Genomic DNA, 17,008 nt, shown 5'->3' with positions numbered 1-17,008 from the left:
GATAAAGATCCAAGGTTGTAGCGCCTTACCTCGCCGCCATGGCGCCAGGCACCGGGACTCCGGCGCGGCTCCAACCCTGGCCTCCCCGAGCAAGCTGCAGCCTCATCACCGCCCACATCCGCCCAGCCCCTCCCGGAGACGCGTTACTCGGGGCTACAGTTGCCTCCCCGGGCCTCGGCCCGTGAGGGCACGGTGAGACGACCTCCCACGAGCGCGGTCGAGGGTCGAGGGCTCGAGGCCAGCCGCTTCCTCGTCACCTCCGACGGCGCCCATCCGGCGCCCAGTCCATCCCCTGACCTCGGCGAAGCCGGTGCCCAGGAGGGAGAGCGCGCGGGGCTGCTGGTGGGGTAGGCGGCATTGCGGCCGCCGGGAGGGTGCCGCGACTGACGCACACGCGCCGCGACGATGTGTTGTGTTACCTGCCGTGCCATTGCTAGTTTGCGACAGAGGAGTGCTTTTTTTTTTTTATTCTCTCCTTAGGGAGGAGGAGATTATTTTCTTTTAGAAACAGGGGATGAGGAGATGGGAGAGAAGGCCAAGTTGTGATACCATCTCCAACCGGTTGCCCCCACCTCCAATCGTAGGCGTTTGTGCGTTTGCACCGAACTTTTTTTTGACTTGGGGGCACACCTTAATAGATCAGCGATCGAACATAGCCAAAGTCCGACGATCAAAAGGGTAGGAACCATAGACATACTTGGTGTTGAGGATGGCGATGAACGCGGAGGGCGTGCACGGGTCGGGTCCGATGAAGACGGAGGGGGCATAGAGCAATGCAGGGAGGTGAAGTTGGGGTTGAAGCCGTTGAGCACGTCATCGTCGGCGTAGTCAGGCGAGGGCGCATACCCCCACACCGACGGCGAGAAGTTTGTTGGCGACGCGACGCTCTGCTAGCTACCCCATGCGCCTTGTGGGTATTAGCCTGCCTGTTGAGGCGGAAGGATCTGGCGCTCGTTCGCCATGGCCGCGCGAGACGACTCCTCCTGCTCTATCCCCGCGTCCATCGCCTTCTTCATGTTGAGTCTGTTTCGTCAACCGTTGGTGAACGCTGCTCGGCGATCAACTCGGCCTTCCACTGGGTGTTCGTCAAGCCCGGGGGCCTTGGCATCGGCGCCCTCAGTTTCCTCGACTTTGGCTAGGCGGGATCAGTGGCTAGGCGAGGGGCAGCGTACTTCTTCGACATCATGACGGACGAATTTGGGGAGAATGACGAGAGCTGCGGGGGAGATGGGGTGGTGGGAGGAAAAGGGAGGGAAAAGCGAATAACATCGGGAAAATCGGCTGGTGTCGCCGATAGTGCAGGCCCACGCGCCTTTTCGCTTCAGCCGGTGCCCCCAGGCGGCCCTCGGTGTGTTGGGTTCAGCAGATGTAATTTCGGTCCAAATCAGCAAAAAACGAGGATCTGGGGGCGCGTCTGGGACATTTTCGTTCGCCCAACGAAAAAAAGGCGCCCGCAGGGCTGTTGGGGGGGAGATGTTGTGAGTTTGTCACAGCATCTACAACCGGACCCCTATATCCTCCTCAAATGCCCGGAACGCCTTTTCGATTAGTGTCCGATCAAAAAGTTGATCCAACCGGATCCTCACTTTCTTCCTAAATGCCCGACTGACCAACACCCCTCATATTCATATAAAATGTGAGGACTTACGGACTTGCCCGGGCACGTCCGGTCAGTCCACCGTGTAGGACGCGGCCTCATTCCGGACAACCTTTTTTTTTCTTATTCATTATTTTCTTTTTTCTTTTTTCTTCTTCATCAATTACGTACAAGTGATCAGACATATGAGAAGAAAAATGAAAAATGCGACTGCGCGAAAAAATGGAAAGTAATAGTTAAAAAAAGTCATCTCCTTTGATAATGGAAAGATGCTGGTTCCACGGCTCATGAACTAGCTATATAGAACGGCATTGCCTACAAAAATAAATAAATAACCAAGCAGCTAGTTTGATAAGCTATCAACAAAAACTTACAATCAATCAAAAATAAATAAGTAGGCTAAAGATCATCCGTGTATGTGGACGGATGAACCTCCTTCTTTTATCTGTGGTGTTATGATCGATAGTATCTTTATTTGACATGAAATAAAACTAGCCATAATAGCATGTCTATACCTACTATTAAAGCATGTAATGCTTATGCCCGTCCGTCACGTTATTTTGCAGAAAAATTCATGTATGTTTTATTAATTAACCCATAGTCTATTTGTAAGTGAGACCGAATCGATTTTTTTTCATATTTTACACAAAACCTCTTGAAGTTTATGCTAAATGAAAAACATTCAGTATTTCTGTGTCGCGCCCTCTCTGCGCCGCCAGTCATGTGCTCATGGGATTTGTCCTTGCCTTCCTAGGATCATACCGAAAAGTTAATATGATTCGGCTAGATAATAATACCACATCGCTTCTTTATGCCTAATCTCACTAGTTCATATAGGTACACATTAATGATTTAACAAGTGACCAAAGAAATAAAAAAAGAGACGAGGATAATCACAAGGGGAAGGAAATGGTCGATAAAGAAAAACAGGATGCAACACCACGATGCGTCAAATTAGGCGCCAAGAGGAGCTGACAGACGCCGGGAACGGTCGAGGGCAGCTGGATGGATCTGGTCGAGGGCACAGGGACTCCGCCTCGGCCCCGTGCGAGCCGCCACCGCCACAGCAAACACACTGACGCTGCCAGCCAGGAAGTGGCTAGCCAGCCACCGCTGTCGAGAAGAGGATAGAGGCGCTCGTGTGTTAGGTGGATGGAGAGGAGGGAGGACGAGCAACGTTCGGTCTTGGGTGGTGAGGTAGCGGGGGAGGGGGGGAGATGGAGACAGAGCGACGCCTAGGTCATGGATGAGGAACATCGCGATGTGTGTATTCCATTGCTGCAAGTTTTTAAAAAATTGTACAATTTTGTTCATATTTTTCCATTTTTCGTTTAAAAAATCAAATTTTGAATTGTCCTTTTCGTCCAAGATTTTTCAAAAACTATCCAAATTTCTTAAGCTCGTTCATTTTGTTGAAGGGCAGTAAATTTTTCAAAACAAAACACAAAACCTTGGCTCGATGCTATGCATCTAGAACCAACTTCTTGCTATTGTTTGTTGTTGTTTGTTGTTACCAGATGGGCACCAATTATAATTACTTGCTATTGTTTGTTGTTAATGTCAAGTTTAATATTCATGCCTACCATATATTATGAATACATTATAAGATAGACTAACTAAAAGTGAGTGAAATATTGGAAGAAATATTTGTTAATGGAGAAAGATATTTAGGGATCATCGGTACTTGTTGACCATCAATACATTCCTTAACTTTGTGTGTCATCGATGTCGTCGGTGAGATGAAAAGGAGAGATAGGAAGGATGAAGAGTAGAGAAAGTGTGACAACGGTGCATCGTGCTCACATCTTGTTTCGCCCCACACGCGGACACGCCACGCCAACTGGGTGTTAGGACGTGAAAAGTGAGATGAACGTCATCCATATATAATATACACACAGATAAGGACACACACGACGATCTTCAAAAATATGGTTCACATCCGACTTATAAATTATCCTTTTGATTACACTTTTTTGGTAAATAAAATTATTGTAACTTTGCTGATTTAATTTATTGGGTTAGAACGTGTAGTGTGTTCTTCTCCCGTTGCAACGCACGGGTTCTTTTGCTAGTCTTAAAAAAAAAAAAGGTGTTGGTTCCACGAGAGAGAAAAATGAAGGAGACTATGGCGATGCGTGTACACATGGGGGGCGACTGCAATAGTTTGCGGCAGAGCCACCCCGCAGAAGAAAACTCCAGCTGCTTGACATGCAATCCTTCGACGCGGGCTAGTGATAGAGCAATTCATGCAAACCCGATTCCGTGACGGCAACAAACCACACCGCCGGCCAAGCAGGCAAAAATCACATCCGGCTACTAAAAATGCTGGTGTGAGGGTCATGGTCAAGCCATCCATTCATTTTTCCACACCCCACGGGTCATTAGCCGAGCCAGCCAGCCAGCAGCCACCGACGACGACAGAGCCACCTGAAAGCCGGAATGCCATTGTCACGTCGCCCCTCCTGCGAAGCAAAGTCCAAAAGCCGGGCCGCCGGCGGACCAGCGTCCAGTCGTTCGTGGGTGCCATCTTCTCTCGGTCGTCGGCTCGTCGCCATGATGGTGCCAACGGCCAACCCTCCTTGAATGCAAATGTTTACTCCTTGCAGTATAACACACGTACGTCCCATCACTGGTTACCTGAGCTTGAAGCATTTCTCAGTATCCATACTAACACCTTGAATATATTTCCGGCAAAAGAAAAGAAAGAACACCTTGAATATGTCTTTGGTAATTCACCTCATCTCCTGTGCAAACAGTTTCAGATAACCCATCCATCCAGGGTGTACAAATAGTTTCAGATAACCCGTCCATCTCCTGTACAAATATTTTCAGAACAATGGATCAATGCAAATGCGATTACGATTTGTATCTGAAGTTTTGGTGAAATCCAAATGGGAAAAATTTAGCGGCCATTTCTTGATGTACAAACGGGTCGAAAAGTAGGGCTGAACAGAGATACGAAAAAGAAAAGGATAAACCAACCAACACTTCCTGATATAATAACCCTACTCTGGGTTTCTGCCTCACTGGCAGCTAAACCACAAATGGAACAGATCATTACTAGTATGAAAGACCTAACATGAAAGGTCGCTGGATGGGAGTAGAATGAGCTCCATGCTTTCATCCTTGGCAATTCCATCATGGCTGGAACTCGACTGCGAGTCGAAATTCATCTCCCCGCGGCAACTCAAGTCCCGTAGCAGAGGAAGCAGAGGCTCTTCTTCTTCACTCTTCAGGACAGAGTGTTGTTTCATCAGCCTTCTCAGAGCTTCAAGCTCGACCGCAACCTCGATCATCCTCGGCCTCTCTTCACCTCTCAGCCTCAAGCATCGCAAAGCCAGCTGCGCGACCGTTTTAACGTGTCTCGTTCCAGCTTCCTCGGCCACTTGAGAGTCTACAATCTTCAGCAGCTGGTTCTGATGGAACAACGTGCTAAAGTGCATCGCTAGGCTTCTCACCTCGTCCATCTGACTGCCAGAAATTGGTTTCTCCCTCGTCAGTAGCTCGATGAGCACCACCCCGAAGCTGTAGACGTCGCTTTTCTCGGTCAGCTGGCTTGTCTGGAAGTACTCAGGGTCCATGTATCCTAGTGTGCCCTGCACTAAGGTCGTTACATGGGTCTGATTGGGGGGTAGTGGCCTTGACGCGCCGAAATCGGACACCTTTGCGGTGAAGCTCGTGTCAAGAAGTATGTTTGATGACTTCACATCTCTGTGGACGATAGGCGTCTTTGGAGCCAGGTGCAAGTATGCAAGTGCCGATGCGGTTTCAACTGCAATCCTCAGGCGATCCTCCCACGACATCGGGATTGACGTATTGTGGAGATGATGAAAAAGGGCCCCATTGGTGATAAATTCATAGACCAATAAGGGAACTTCTGCCTCAAGACAGCAGCCTAGTAACTGAACCACGTTCTTGTGGGTTACTTGTGAAAGAATGACCAGCTCATTGACGAACTGTTCCACCTGGCTCTGATCAACTCGCTGCGACCTTTTGACTGCTACAACCAATTGATCTGATAGTACACCTTTGTAAACAGTCCCGAATCCACCTCTACCAACAATATTGTTATCACTGAATTTGTTGGTTGCCTTGTCAAGCTCACCTGAGGTAAATATCCGCAGTGGTGCCCTCCGAGAAAGCATCTGCTGCTTCAGTAACATGCCACCATTCTGCATAAAATATCTCTGTCTTTTCTTCGCAAGCTTTCTCCTCTTAACAAGACAGTGAGTCCAGAAACTGAGAAGAAGGAGAAGCAGTAGCAGAGCTAGCCCAACAACTGCAAAGGCCGACAACAAAACTCGGAGAATTATTTATTTGGTCAAGCATTGATCTCACTCAATATGCTCCTGTATAATAAAATCTGCAGAAACTTGCCTATTGAAATCTGCAGCGTGCCAATTCCACTGCAGCCACTTCCCTCCTTTCGGCCGTCACCATTCATCCCCGATGGGCACACACAGTTGAAACTGCCCTTCGTGTTGATGCAGGTATGCGTGCATGGCTTTCCAGTGGAGCACTCATCGATATCTTGCCGACAGTCACATGAAACCAAACAGAAATCAGATATGGATAACTCTTGCCGATTATTAATAAGTCGGAAAACAAAAACTAAGGCAACAAGAAAACCCAGAAATTATAAGAAGAGACGTGTTCATTACCTTGGCATCCACCAGGCCCTTGCAGGTATGGGTTTCCCTCAAATCCTTCGGTACAATTGCAGCGATATCCAATTCCATTGGACGAGTTATAGCAGTAGGAATTCTCCTTGCACGCATATGATGCAGAGCGGTTTGCCTCCTCACAGCTGCCACCATCTATGGACCACTCAAGAACGACATGCCGGTATCGAGGAGGGCTATTATTTGAGTTGTTCAGGTCAGCAGCAGCGAAAACATAGGCGTTCTGCTCCACGATGAACGCCTCAGCACATCCTGAAGTATCCTTGCTGAGGCTGGTAGTTATGTTCGTGAACTCTAAAGACGGATTCTTCAAACCCTTTGGCACCGGTGCTTGGCAGCAAGCCACACCAGAGCAAGCACCATCGACGATGCTATTTTTTGTAGAGCAAAAAGATGCGCAGCCACCGCTGTAAGCTGTGGTACCATTCAACAGCATGGCCACCATATTACAGCCGACAGCGGTGAACTTGTTCCTTGTATCGGAGAAGGTGAAGTTTGTCCCCTCAAGGCTAAAGCTAAAGCTGGCATAGTTCCCTCCACACTGCCGGGAACGGGAAGCGGCACTAGCTAAGATGCTGACATAACCATCCAGCAAGGAGATGTTGAGAATACTGATTGAGTTGTTGCCAATGGGAAGCCTAGGACCAGATGAAGTACAATTGATCTCGAACCCTTGAGCTGGGGAGGGGCTCTGGCCATGGACACCAAAAGGATAAGGGATAGAGATGTTGGAACTTGAGCACCCGGAGGTGCTCGATTCCATAGAATGAACAAAGAATGGAGAGAAACATATGAGGAGGGGGAGGAGGAGCCGTGGCAGGAGAGGAAAGGGAAGCAACTCCGCCATCGGTCTTCGGAAAGAAATGCTAGGCTCCATCGCCTATTTATCAACATGTTTCTCAGGAAACCGAGGCGAAGACTGAGAACAGTAGCCACTAGGAAACACTTGCCCGTGGTTCTCTGGTACCGTGGTGCACGCTAATTTTCTCTTCATGTAGGGCAATGTCGCTTTCTCGTCTCATTGTGGTCTAGTTTCTATTCCAGACACACAGCCACACAAGCCTGCCTCAGGCTTCAGCTAAGATGTGCTGATGTGGACTTGTAGTTGGGAACTCCCCCATGGTCAAAGAGAGAGATTTTGTCCCATTAACAATGAGCACGGCCATATTCCCTGTTATAATCTCCCCCTTTCCATCTCATTTCCTTTCCTGAAGTCAAGTGGATGCTTCAAGCAATATTATCATGCATTGGTATCTAAACCGAACATGAAATATTATCATGCAGACCATTGCTCATGGGTATGATTGACTGACTTCATCACCTGACAGGTGACAAGCCATCTGAAGTTCAGATGAAAGTATGCAGGCCTGCGAGTGGTAGTACTTATCTTCTCGTCAAGTGGTTTGGATTCACCAAGTTCAGCCGATGCCTGAACCCAAACAATAACCAAACATCAAGCCCGGTCTACCGAGATACAGTACTACGTAGTAAAAAACAGGACAGTAGATGATCAGCATAGTAAATACCAATTTAGCATCCATTATTTCCTGCAATTCAGCCAGCAAGGGCAAGTGGGGAACACACAAGCAGAAGCGCAGAAGCAGCATGTACTAGCAGATTTTTCAAAAGACCGGCAGGTGGTAGATTCAGATTTGGCCATATAGGTATTAACCCCTTACCTCGCCGCCAATGGCGGCAGGCACGGCGGCTCCGGGATCCGCCTCCCCGCGCAACCTCCAGCTTATCACCGCCCATATGACCCTCCCAGTCTGAGGGTAGAGTTTGTTCGGGACGCGGGGCGGCTGGCGGGGTGGGTAGGACTGTGCGTCTGCCGGCGCCGGGAGGGTGCGCATGCGAGCGAAGAGGTGGCTGCCGTGCTTTCCCCTGCCATTGCGGCGGAGGGGGAGGTGGGAGAAGCGGTGAGTGGTGCGGGTAAGGAGTCCTGGTTTCCGGAGAACAGAGAGGAGGCTGAAGCGGTCCGGAAAGAAATATTGAAACTGTCTTTTTCCTATTTTTGAAACAAGGCAAAATAGCTTGCCATCTCATTAACTAAGAGAGAAGATTTATAAGGGCATCTCCAACACCGACCCAGAAAACCTTCCGCGTCCGGATCGTAAAGTTATCTAACATGGTCTTGTATCTGTCCGTGGAGCGGTTCACACGGGGCTACCACGCCCGCTTTTCTGAGAGCCCTCGCCCGCGCGTGTTGTCGCACGACTTCAGCTGCCCTTATTCATGTTATTGTATAGCGCACCGCTTTACATTGAAGACGGCGCAGGATGCTCACTGCCTTCACCATTGAAGCGGTGCGCCGTCGAAGACGCCGCCCACCACAGGCCCATCTGAACGTGCCTCCTCGTCGCATTCAAACGCCTTTATTAAACCTACGTGGAAGCCGAGGAACCTACTCCGGCCACGCGTCCGTTCACGAGCGGGCCAGCATTAAACGCAACGACGGACAAGCTCCTCCTATCTGCCCTCTATTTAAACGAGTGCAAACTTGAGGCAAGAATCGCACCACCAAGTCCGCTCCCCATCTCCTCCTTCTCCACCCTTTCGTTGCAATCCGACGAGCAGGACGAGCAGCTCGCCTGGCCCGACGGAGCAACGTGCCACCCCAGGCCAATGCGTGGTTCGGCAACTCGCCGCTCGAAGCCAGCTCACGGAGCAATGTCGAGTTGCTCCATGAAGGCATGCAGAGCGGTTGTTGTAGTTGGCATGGGCGAGTCGGTGGCCAGCCCGTCCGCGACCATCGATGACACCGAAAAAAGTAGAACGCAAGAGGCCACTACCGCTTTTCTCCCAAGATGGCGACCGCAAACGAGTCGCCGGCGTCCACAATCGGTGTCTCGTCCTCTCTCGCATGCCACCATTGTTCCCTGCCCCCAAAACAAGCACAGATCCGCGCTTCATGAAAGTGGATGCAGCTCTTTCCCTCCGGCTGAAGCACCCCGTTGCCACTCCAGCGAGCGATGTAGCCGGATATAGAGAAAGGGGAGAAATATGCCTCTAGGGCTCCGGGCAGTCCAGTGAGCGAGCTGCCGGACATGGGAAAGACAAAGGGGTTTGTCGCGGTCGGTCGTAAACTAGTGTAGGGTATCCCTAACGTGGGAGTGGATCTCTGCGGGCCGTATGTGCACATAGTTTTATCTTTTAGTTAAAAATATGTCCAAAATATAATCGTTTTCGTCCGTTTGTATGAAATTTGTTGTGTTTACATAAAATTCGTCCATGTTTGTATGAAGTTCATCTGATTTGTTAAAAAATTGTTTGCAAAGTATGCGTCTACGTTTGGATGGCGGCATCCCACATTTATGTCCATGGACTGTCCTCCTATTCTTAGACAGATGCGGAAGGAAATGTGCGGGTTGCCGTTGAAGATGCCCTAACAAAACCGACAGAAGGCAAAGAAAAGATGATCATTATCGGAGCATTACAAAACCCAAGTGCTTAGGACCCAGAGCATCCACAAACGATTTCTTCTTTGATGTTGCGTACCATGACCGTTGAATGAGTCGTTGTGTTTTGACTTGCCTACAAGATCGTTTGTGTTAGTGACAAAACGCCCGTCATGGAGGTGAACTGGGCCGTGATAGTATCATGTTACGTCAATAATGGAAATGAAATTTTGCAAGATTTCATGCTTTATATAAAGAGATTTGGCAAGGGGGAAAACCTAGGTTATCAAGGGGGGTGGAACTTGGAGAGGAAATGAAAGTAATTGTACTCACAGTCACATCGTAATCGGCTAATTAGATGTAGAAACGAACACAAAATTCCAAATGTTACTCTATGTTTTGACAACGACAAAATTGGACACATCTACCACTTCCAGGTGTTTGCTGCTATACACAAACATAGACTGCGATTTTTTATAACTTCCAACTAATTCGGACTAGGTATACTTTACAGATTGTTTGTATTAGTGACATAGGCCCGTCACGGAGGTGAACTGAGCGTGACAGTACTGTGTTGCGCCAACAATGGAAATGGAACTTTGCAAGATTTCATGCTTATATATAAAGGGGATTCAGCAAGATAAAAACCTGGGTCATCAAGGGCGTTGGGCTTGGAGAGGAATGGAAAGTAATTTTACTCACAATCACATGGTTATTGGGTAATAAGCCGTAGCAACGAACACAAAATCCAAAATGTTACTCTATGTTTTGATAATGACAAGAACGGGCACGTCTGTCACTTCCAGGTGTTCCATACTCTATGCAAACACATACTCGTGGTCTTTTATAACTTCCAACCGATTTGGCCTATGTACATTTTACAGATCATCCGTGTTAGTGACACAGGAGGTGAACTGAGTCATGACAATACCGTGTTATGCCGGCAATGGAAATGGAACTTTGCAAGATTCTGGTCTTATATATAAAGGGGATTCTACAAGATAAAAATCATGGGTTATGGAGGGGGTTGGGCTTGGAGAGGAAATGGAAGTAAGTTTACTTGTAGTCACATGGTAAATGACTAATTAGCCATAACAATGAACACAAAATTCTAAATGTTACTCTATATTTTGACAATGACAATGTCGAACATGTGTGCCACTTCCGAGGTGTTTGCTTCTCTACAAAAACACATACTCGTGGTCTTTTCAATACTGCAAGATGGTCCAGACACAACACATATATTAAAGACCCTTCGACGAAACTATTTATTATGTACATCATAGCGTGTGCGATGTAACATCATACAAAAAAAACGTTTGTGATGTCGTAACATCACACACATTTTGAAAAACTAATTGTGTGGGATGTCTCGCAAACAATTTTTACAAAAAAATGTGTGTGTGATGTTGCCTATTATTGCACACAATTTAAAAAATATAAACATGTGTGATACTTTGCATGCGGTTTTTACAAATGATGTGTGTGTGATGTACTCTATCACTGCACACAATTATTATAATGCAAATGTGATAAAAACAAGAGAAATGTGAATCGTAGCCGCATCAACCGCTTCCGTAATGCCCTTGACTCCTGCGAGCTCAAAGAAATCCACTTGCAGAATTGTCGCTTTACTTGGAGTAACGAGCGACAGAACCCCACCTTATGCAAGCTTAATTGCAACGCCGACTCAGACCCATAGTTTGACTCCCATGTCCTTCACGCAATCTCATCTTCGGTGTTCGATCATTGCCCCCTCCTTCTCGCAGATGACCGAGGGCCCAAACGACCGAGGTGCTTCAAATTTAAGAACTTTTCGTATTGTATTCCGAGCTTTCACTACATCGTTTGGCAAGCATGGGAGGAGCCTTGCCAACAATTGGAGCCCTGCCAACGACTCTTCCACAAACTTCGATACACAGGCAAGTATCTCGCAAGATGGAGTAGGGGTCTATTCTCCAAGGCAAAGTTGCACCTCCACGCGGCCCTATTTGTCATTCTTCATCTTGACATGGCTCAAGACTCTAGGCCCATGTCTGCGGGGAAAGAGATCTCCGCCCCGTCTCAAGCGACGGATCGTTACTCTTGTGACGGTTGAGAGGGGAAGAAAGAAGCAGTGTGCTCGGATTGCAAACGTCAAGGAGGGTGATTCCAATACAAAATTCTTTCACCTGAGAGTCAACGCAAGACGCAGAAAAAACCACATACATCGGCTGAAGAGGAACAACGGATGGGTCACGGACCATAAGGCCAAAGAGGAAATCATCCATGAGCATTTCACTAGCACCTTGCAGCGAGGTCCACCCAGGAAGACTGATCTCAACTGGGATAGCCTTAACCTACGGGTGGTTGATCTTCTTAGCATAAATTCTGACATCACTCACAAGGAAGTTAAGGCGGCCATCAATGTTATGCGTGGTGACAAGGCCCCCGGTCCGGACGGCTTCACCGGGAGTTTTTTTCAAGAAATGCTGGTACATTATCAAAGATGATGTCATGTCTTTTATTCGCCAATTTAGTAGCCTACAAACGAAGAATCTCCATTAGCTTAACTCGGCCAACGTTGTCCTATTATCAAAAAAGGACAGGGCAGAGGAGATTGGGGATTTTAGGCCCATCAGTTTGATTCACACTATTGCAAAGATCATTGCCAAGGTGCTGGCTACCCGTCTTTCTCCCTTTATGAACAACCTGGTCTCCAACGCGCAAAGTGCTTTCATTAAGAAAATAAGCATTCACGACAACTTTTATGTATGTCAGAAACCTTAAGAAGCGACTCCATCAAAATAAGACCCTATCTCTTCTCTTCAAGTTGGACATCCGGAAGGCCTTCGACATCGTGCGATGGGAGTACATCCTTGACCTACTACGTCGCTTGGGCTTCCCTCACCGCTTCCGGGACTGGATGGCAACCCTTCTTTGCACTTCCTCTTCACGCGTCCTTCTAAATGGAGTTGTTGGGTCACCCATTTTCCATGGTTACAGACTTAGTCAAAGGGACCCTCTTTTCCCTCATCTCTTCATACTTGCAATTAACCCTCTCCAAGGGGTCCTGGATGCCGCTACGAGACACAACCTCCTGCATAAGATCAGGGGACGGTGCCCTGCGGTCCGTACGTCTCTTTACACGGACGATACGGCGATCTTCATCACGCCAACAAGGGAGGATGTTCACAACATCGCTGCCATTCTTAAATCCTTTGGCGAGGTCGCCGGGTTGGCCACCAACTTCCAGAAGAGCTCCGTGGTCGCCATCCAGCTCGGTGAGCTAAACCTTGATGACATCCTACATAGCATCCCTGCCATTCGGGCATCCTTTCCGCTCAAGTACCTTGGGCTCCCTCTATCCATATGGAAGCTGAAGAGGGTGGACTTCCAACATCTTGTGGACAAGGTCGTTGCAAGGTTACCTCCGTGGCAATGAAGGGACATTACCACGGTCGGGCATTCGGCTCTCGTGAAATCGGTGTCCGCTCGTGGCACCTCCTCCCATTCTATAGGGTGTTAGCAAGATTGAGCGGGCCTTTGTGTGGTCGTCCGGTGAGAAAACTACTGGTGCGAAGTGCAAATTTAATTGGGACATTGTCTGCTGCCCTACTGATCTTGGCGGACTAGGGATCCTCCATTTGGGAAAATTTGCGAGAGCACTACGTCTGCGATGGCCCTGGTTGGAATGGAAGGACCCCACCAAGTTGCGGGTGGGCCTCGGAAACCCGTGCAATGAGGTGGACATGGCCCTTGTCTACACCTCTAGTGTCATTTCCATTGGTAATGGAGGTAAGACGCCTTGTTGGGATGCTCCTTGGTTGCAAAGGAAAAAACCGAAGGATATTGCCCCACTCATTATTGTCACCTCCACGCGAAAGAAGTGGACAGTGCGGGATGCCCTTCAGGACCTTGCTTGGGTGCGGAAGGTCAACTCGTCCACCAACCTCAAGGTCAACCATATTATTGAGTTTATGGACCTCTGGATCAGACTAGAGCCATTTTCTCTCCAGGATGATGTAGAAGATGATATAAGGTGGAAATTTGAGGCGAATGGAGAATACACAACAACTTCTGCATGTAGGGCACCATTCCTTGGGTCCACATCGACTACCATGAACCAGACCATCTCGAAGTTTTGGGCTCCCCCTGAGGTCAATTTTTTCTCTTGGTTGGCGGTGCAAAACAGGATTTGGATGGCCGACAGATTGGAAAAAAGGGGTTGGGAAAACTGTGGCCTTTGCACCGTGTGCATGCAAGCAAATGAAACTGCTGCTCACCTATTTTACAAATGCCGGTTCATGATGATGCTTGGGGATGGTCAAGCAATGGTTGAATCTAAATGCACTCCATATTAACAGTTGGGTGGCAGAGCGCAACACGAAGATTTGGTGGACCAATATGTCGAAAGCCAACACCGCGAACCGGAAAGCCATGGAATCCCTAACGATGCTTGTGTCTTCCGTTATTAATTTGGAACGAAAGTAATGCTCGAGTCCACACACCCCTTCTATATTCTCAAGATCATACAAGACGAGGCACGACTTTGGATCATGGCGGGAGCTAGGCACCTAAGCAACATCATGTCGCGAGAGTAATCTCTGATGTATCTTATATCACTGTTGGGCTATGATGTGGGGTCATTGTGATGTACTTTAAACTCTCTCTTCCTTAATTAATGAATGGGGCAAATCCTTTGCCTCGGTTTCAATAAAAATAATGCAAACGTGTGTGATTTCATGCACATAATTTTTGCAAAAAGTATGTGTATGATGTAGCATATCATTGCACACGATATTAAAGACGCATACATGTGTGATACCTTGCACAAGTTTTTTGCATATATTTTGTATGTGATGTATTCTGTCATCACACACATTTTTATAAATGGAACAGCGTGTGATGCCTAATTTTTTTTAAAGAATAATGGTTTTCGCTATATGTTTGAAGGCGAACTGACATTTTCCTTCGTCGTTTGACTTTGATTTTTTTCAACACTTAACATGCACCATAGAATCCTCCAAGTTAAAATTTGGCGGTTTTGAGAGCTCATTTGCTATTTTTGAGTCATTAACTGCATTCCCAATCATTTAATGGAGATAATTCAAATTTGAACTATGAGTGCACGAAACAGTTGATAATCCTCAAGTGAAAGAAATCATCGTAGCACTTTCCGAAGATGAAAGTGATAAATATGGAGTGTCGAACCCACAAGGAGCTAAAGGTAAGATCAATATTCTCTCAAGTCCTATGTGCCACAGATACGACTATACATACATCGAACGTTTGCTTCTATCTAGTAACGAGAAATAAAACTGCATTATGGGTATAAAGAGAATAGCTTTGCATGATAATGAAGAACAAAAATATAAAAATAGTCGCTACCTAAATAAAGTTAGAATATATTACAATATATTACAAATAGCGAGTGTGGAATAATGATGGTATGGTGTGCGGAATCACCCTATGCAACTGATAACAAGATCGGTAACCATTCTTATAATTTTATATGAGGGAGAGGCATGAACTAACATACTTTTCGTACTTGGATCATAAAAACTTATGATTGGACCTCTAGCAAACATCCGCAACTACTAGAAATCATTAAGGTAAACCCAACCATAACATTAAACATCAAGTCCACTTTACTCTCTTACGCAACAATGCCCTTACTCAGTTGTAAGCTTTTGTCACTCTAGCCCCCACTATAAGCGAATCATTAATGTATTGGAACACCCTACAAAGAGAATCCCTCATGTGTGCGCGGCACGGAGGGCACCATAGGGCACCACCAAAATAAAACATACACTCAAACCAATTAAGATCATTAATGAACCCAAAGGACAACATAAATCTACTCAAACATCATAGGATGGCAATACATCATTGATTAATAATATGAGGCAGGAAACACCATCTTCAAGTAGGGAATTGCAGCGGGGTGCGGTAGAGTGGACCACTGAAAAGAGATGAGAAAGGTGATGAAGATAGTGATGTTGATGAAGACGATCGCCACGGCAATGGCTCACCCGGAGGCACTCCGGCACCACCGAAAGAGAGGGGGAGAGAGTCTCCCTCCTTAGGCTTCCTCCTTCATGGACTCTCCCTAGATGGGGAGAGGTTCTCCCCTCTAGTCCTTGGCCGTCAAGGCACCCGGAGGGGCGAGAGCCCCTCCCAGATTGGATCCCTCTCTCCATTTCTCTTATGTTTTCGTTGTTGTTGTCTAGGCCTTCCCCTTTTCTTAAATATCCGGAGATCCATAACTCCGATCGGGCTGGAATATTGAGGTGATTTTTATCAAAAAAATATCTTTCTTGCGGTGAAAGAAGGACCTCAACCGACTTAAGAGGGAGCCACGAGCTAACAGGGCACGACCAACCCCCTGGACGCCTGTTGCCTCGTGCCTCCCTCGAGCACCGTGTTGCGTTGATTCTTCTTCCTCAAATTTACATATATTCCCAAAAAAATCTTCGTAAATTTTTATCATGTTTAGACTTTCTTTCATATGGATTTTCTGCGAAACAGAAAACACACAAAACCAAATGGCAAGAAAACATACATGTGTGTACTAAATTCTTATTGTTAAAGAGATTGAAGCCTTGGATCGATGACATGGCATGAATCCATCCGTCCACACCCACTAGTAGAGAAGTGGCTAGCCACAACTCTTGTTCCTGGCACATCATTTCTCACCAACGTCAACACTAATATTTTCAAATAGTGCTAATGTGGGTTAAATTCATACGCCATAGCTATTAGCTTAGTGTTGGCGTTGCACATTAAGCCCGGCTTTGCACATTTAGGCCAGTTAGGCCCACACGAGCACTAGTCGATTTTAACAGCTCCTGACGTAGTAAAACTTTATCCTTTCATCCTCACTCTCTCGATCCCCAACTCCACCCGTCCTCTCTCCTCTCGATCCCCCCTCGCCCCCGCTGGCGCCCGACGTCGCCCCGCCTGACCCGACCCGTGTTCGTCGAAGGAGGAGCATGATGCCGCCCCGCCTGATACCGCCTCGCCCCGCCCGATGCCCAACACTCAAGCACATGTACATCAACTCTACCATCCCCACAACATCTATATATCATTAGATCGATTCACCATAAGGATTTTAGATACAAACCTAGCTAGCTACTACAAGGCAGCTTGATTGATTTTGTTGCTTCATTTGATGAATTCGCCATGATAGATAAACTGTTGTACTATTAGCTGTAGTAGAACATGTAGCTGAACACGTAGTACTAGCTATTGAACATGTCACTACTAGGAAAAACCTTATAGGCAGGACCTCAGTAGTAGCGCTGGAAAAAAGAAAACTCTACTGCTAATTAGCAGTAGCGCTGATC

The 17,008-nt window shown here is 47.2% G+C and overlaps 2 protein-coding genes across 3 annotated transcripts in view; both read right to left on the bottom strand.

Moving 5' to 3' along the window:
• LOC123427760 overlaps positions 1-426 on the bottom strand; it is a 59,526-nt gene extending 59,100 nt beyond the window's left edge. Inside the window, exon 1 of the transcript XR_006622432.1 lies at positions 30-426. The gene's annotated coding sequence lies outside the window, so the exon portion shown is untranslated. The remainder of the gene's footprint in view (positions 1-29) is intronic.
• Positions 427-4,440: 4,014 nt separating this feature from the next.
• On the bottom strand, positions 4,441-8,220 carry LOC123427756 (wall-associated receptor kinase 2-like). 2 transcript variants are annotated; one of them, XM_045111874.1, is made up of 4 exons: positions 7,959-8,220; positions 6,259-7,708; positions 5,975-6,127; positions 4,441-5,876 (listed from the first exon to the last, which is right to left on the bottom strand). In XM_045111874.1, exons 2-4 carry the CDS (start codon positions 7,154-7,156, stop codon positions 4,672-4,674), a joined length of 2,256 nt encoding a protein of 751 aa, XP_044967809.1. In that variant the 5' UTR covers positions 7,157-7,708; positions 7,959-8,220; the 3' UTR covers positions 4,441-4,671. The 2 variants fall into 2 exon arrangements, with proteins under 2 accessions (XP_044967809.1, XP_044967808.1); XM_045111873.1 differs by having other exon boundaries at positions 6,259-8,220.
• Between the last annotated feature and the right edge of the window lie 8,788 nt (positions 8,221-17,008).

This window comes from Hordeum vulgare, chromosome 2H (genome assembly GCF_904849725.1).
Source record: "Hordeum vulgare subsp. vulgare chromosome 2H, MorexV3_pseudomolecules_assembly, whole genome shotgun sequence".
In the NCBI taxonomy this organism is placed as follows: domain Eukaryota; kingdom Viridiplantae; phylum Streptophyta; class Magnoliopsida; order Poales; family Poaceae; genus Hordeum; species Hordeum vulgare.
Note: the sequence above shows the minus strand (reverse complement) of the source record. Positions and strands in the feature narration are given on the sequence as shown.

What these genes read in the sequence shown, in the direction of transcription:
- LOC123427756 (XM_045111873.1), bottom strand. Translation starts at nt 7,156, where the DNA reads ATGGAGCCTAGCATTTCTTTCCGAAGACCGATGGCGGAGTTGCTTCCC. An exon ending in AGGGCCTGGTGGATGCCAAG is followed by an intron (nt 6,128 to 6,258) that starts GTAATGAACACG and finishes ACTGTCGGCAAG; the next exon opens with ATATCGATGAGTGCTCCACT. An exon ending in CACGCTGCAGATTTCAATAG is followed by an intron (nt 5,877 to 5,974) that starts GCAAGTTTCTGC and finishes CGGCCTTTGCAG; the next exon opens with TTGTTGGGCTAGCTCTGCTA.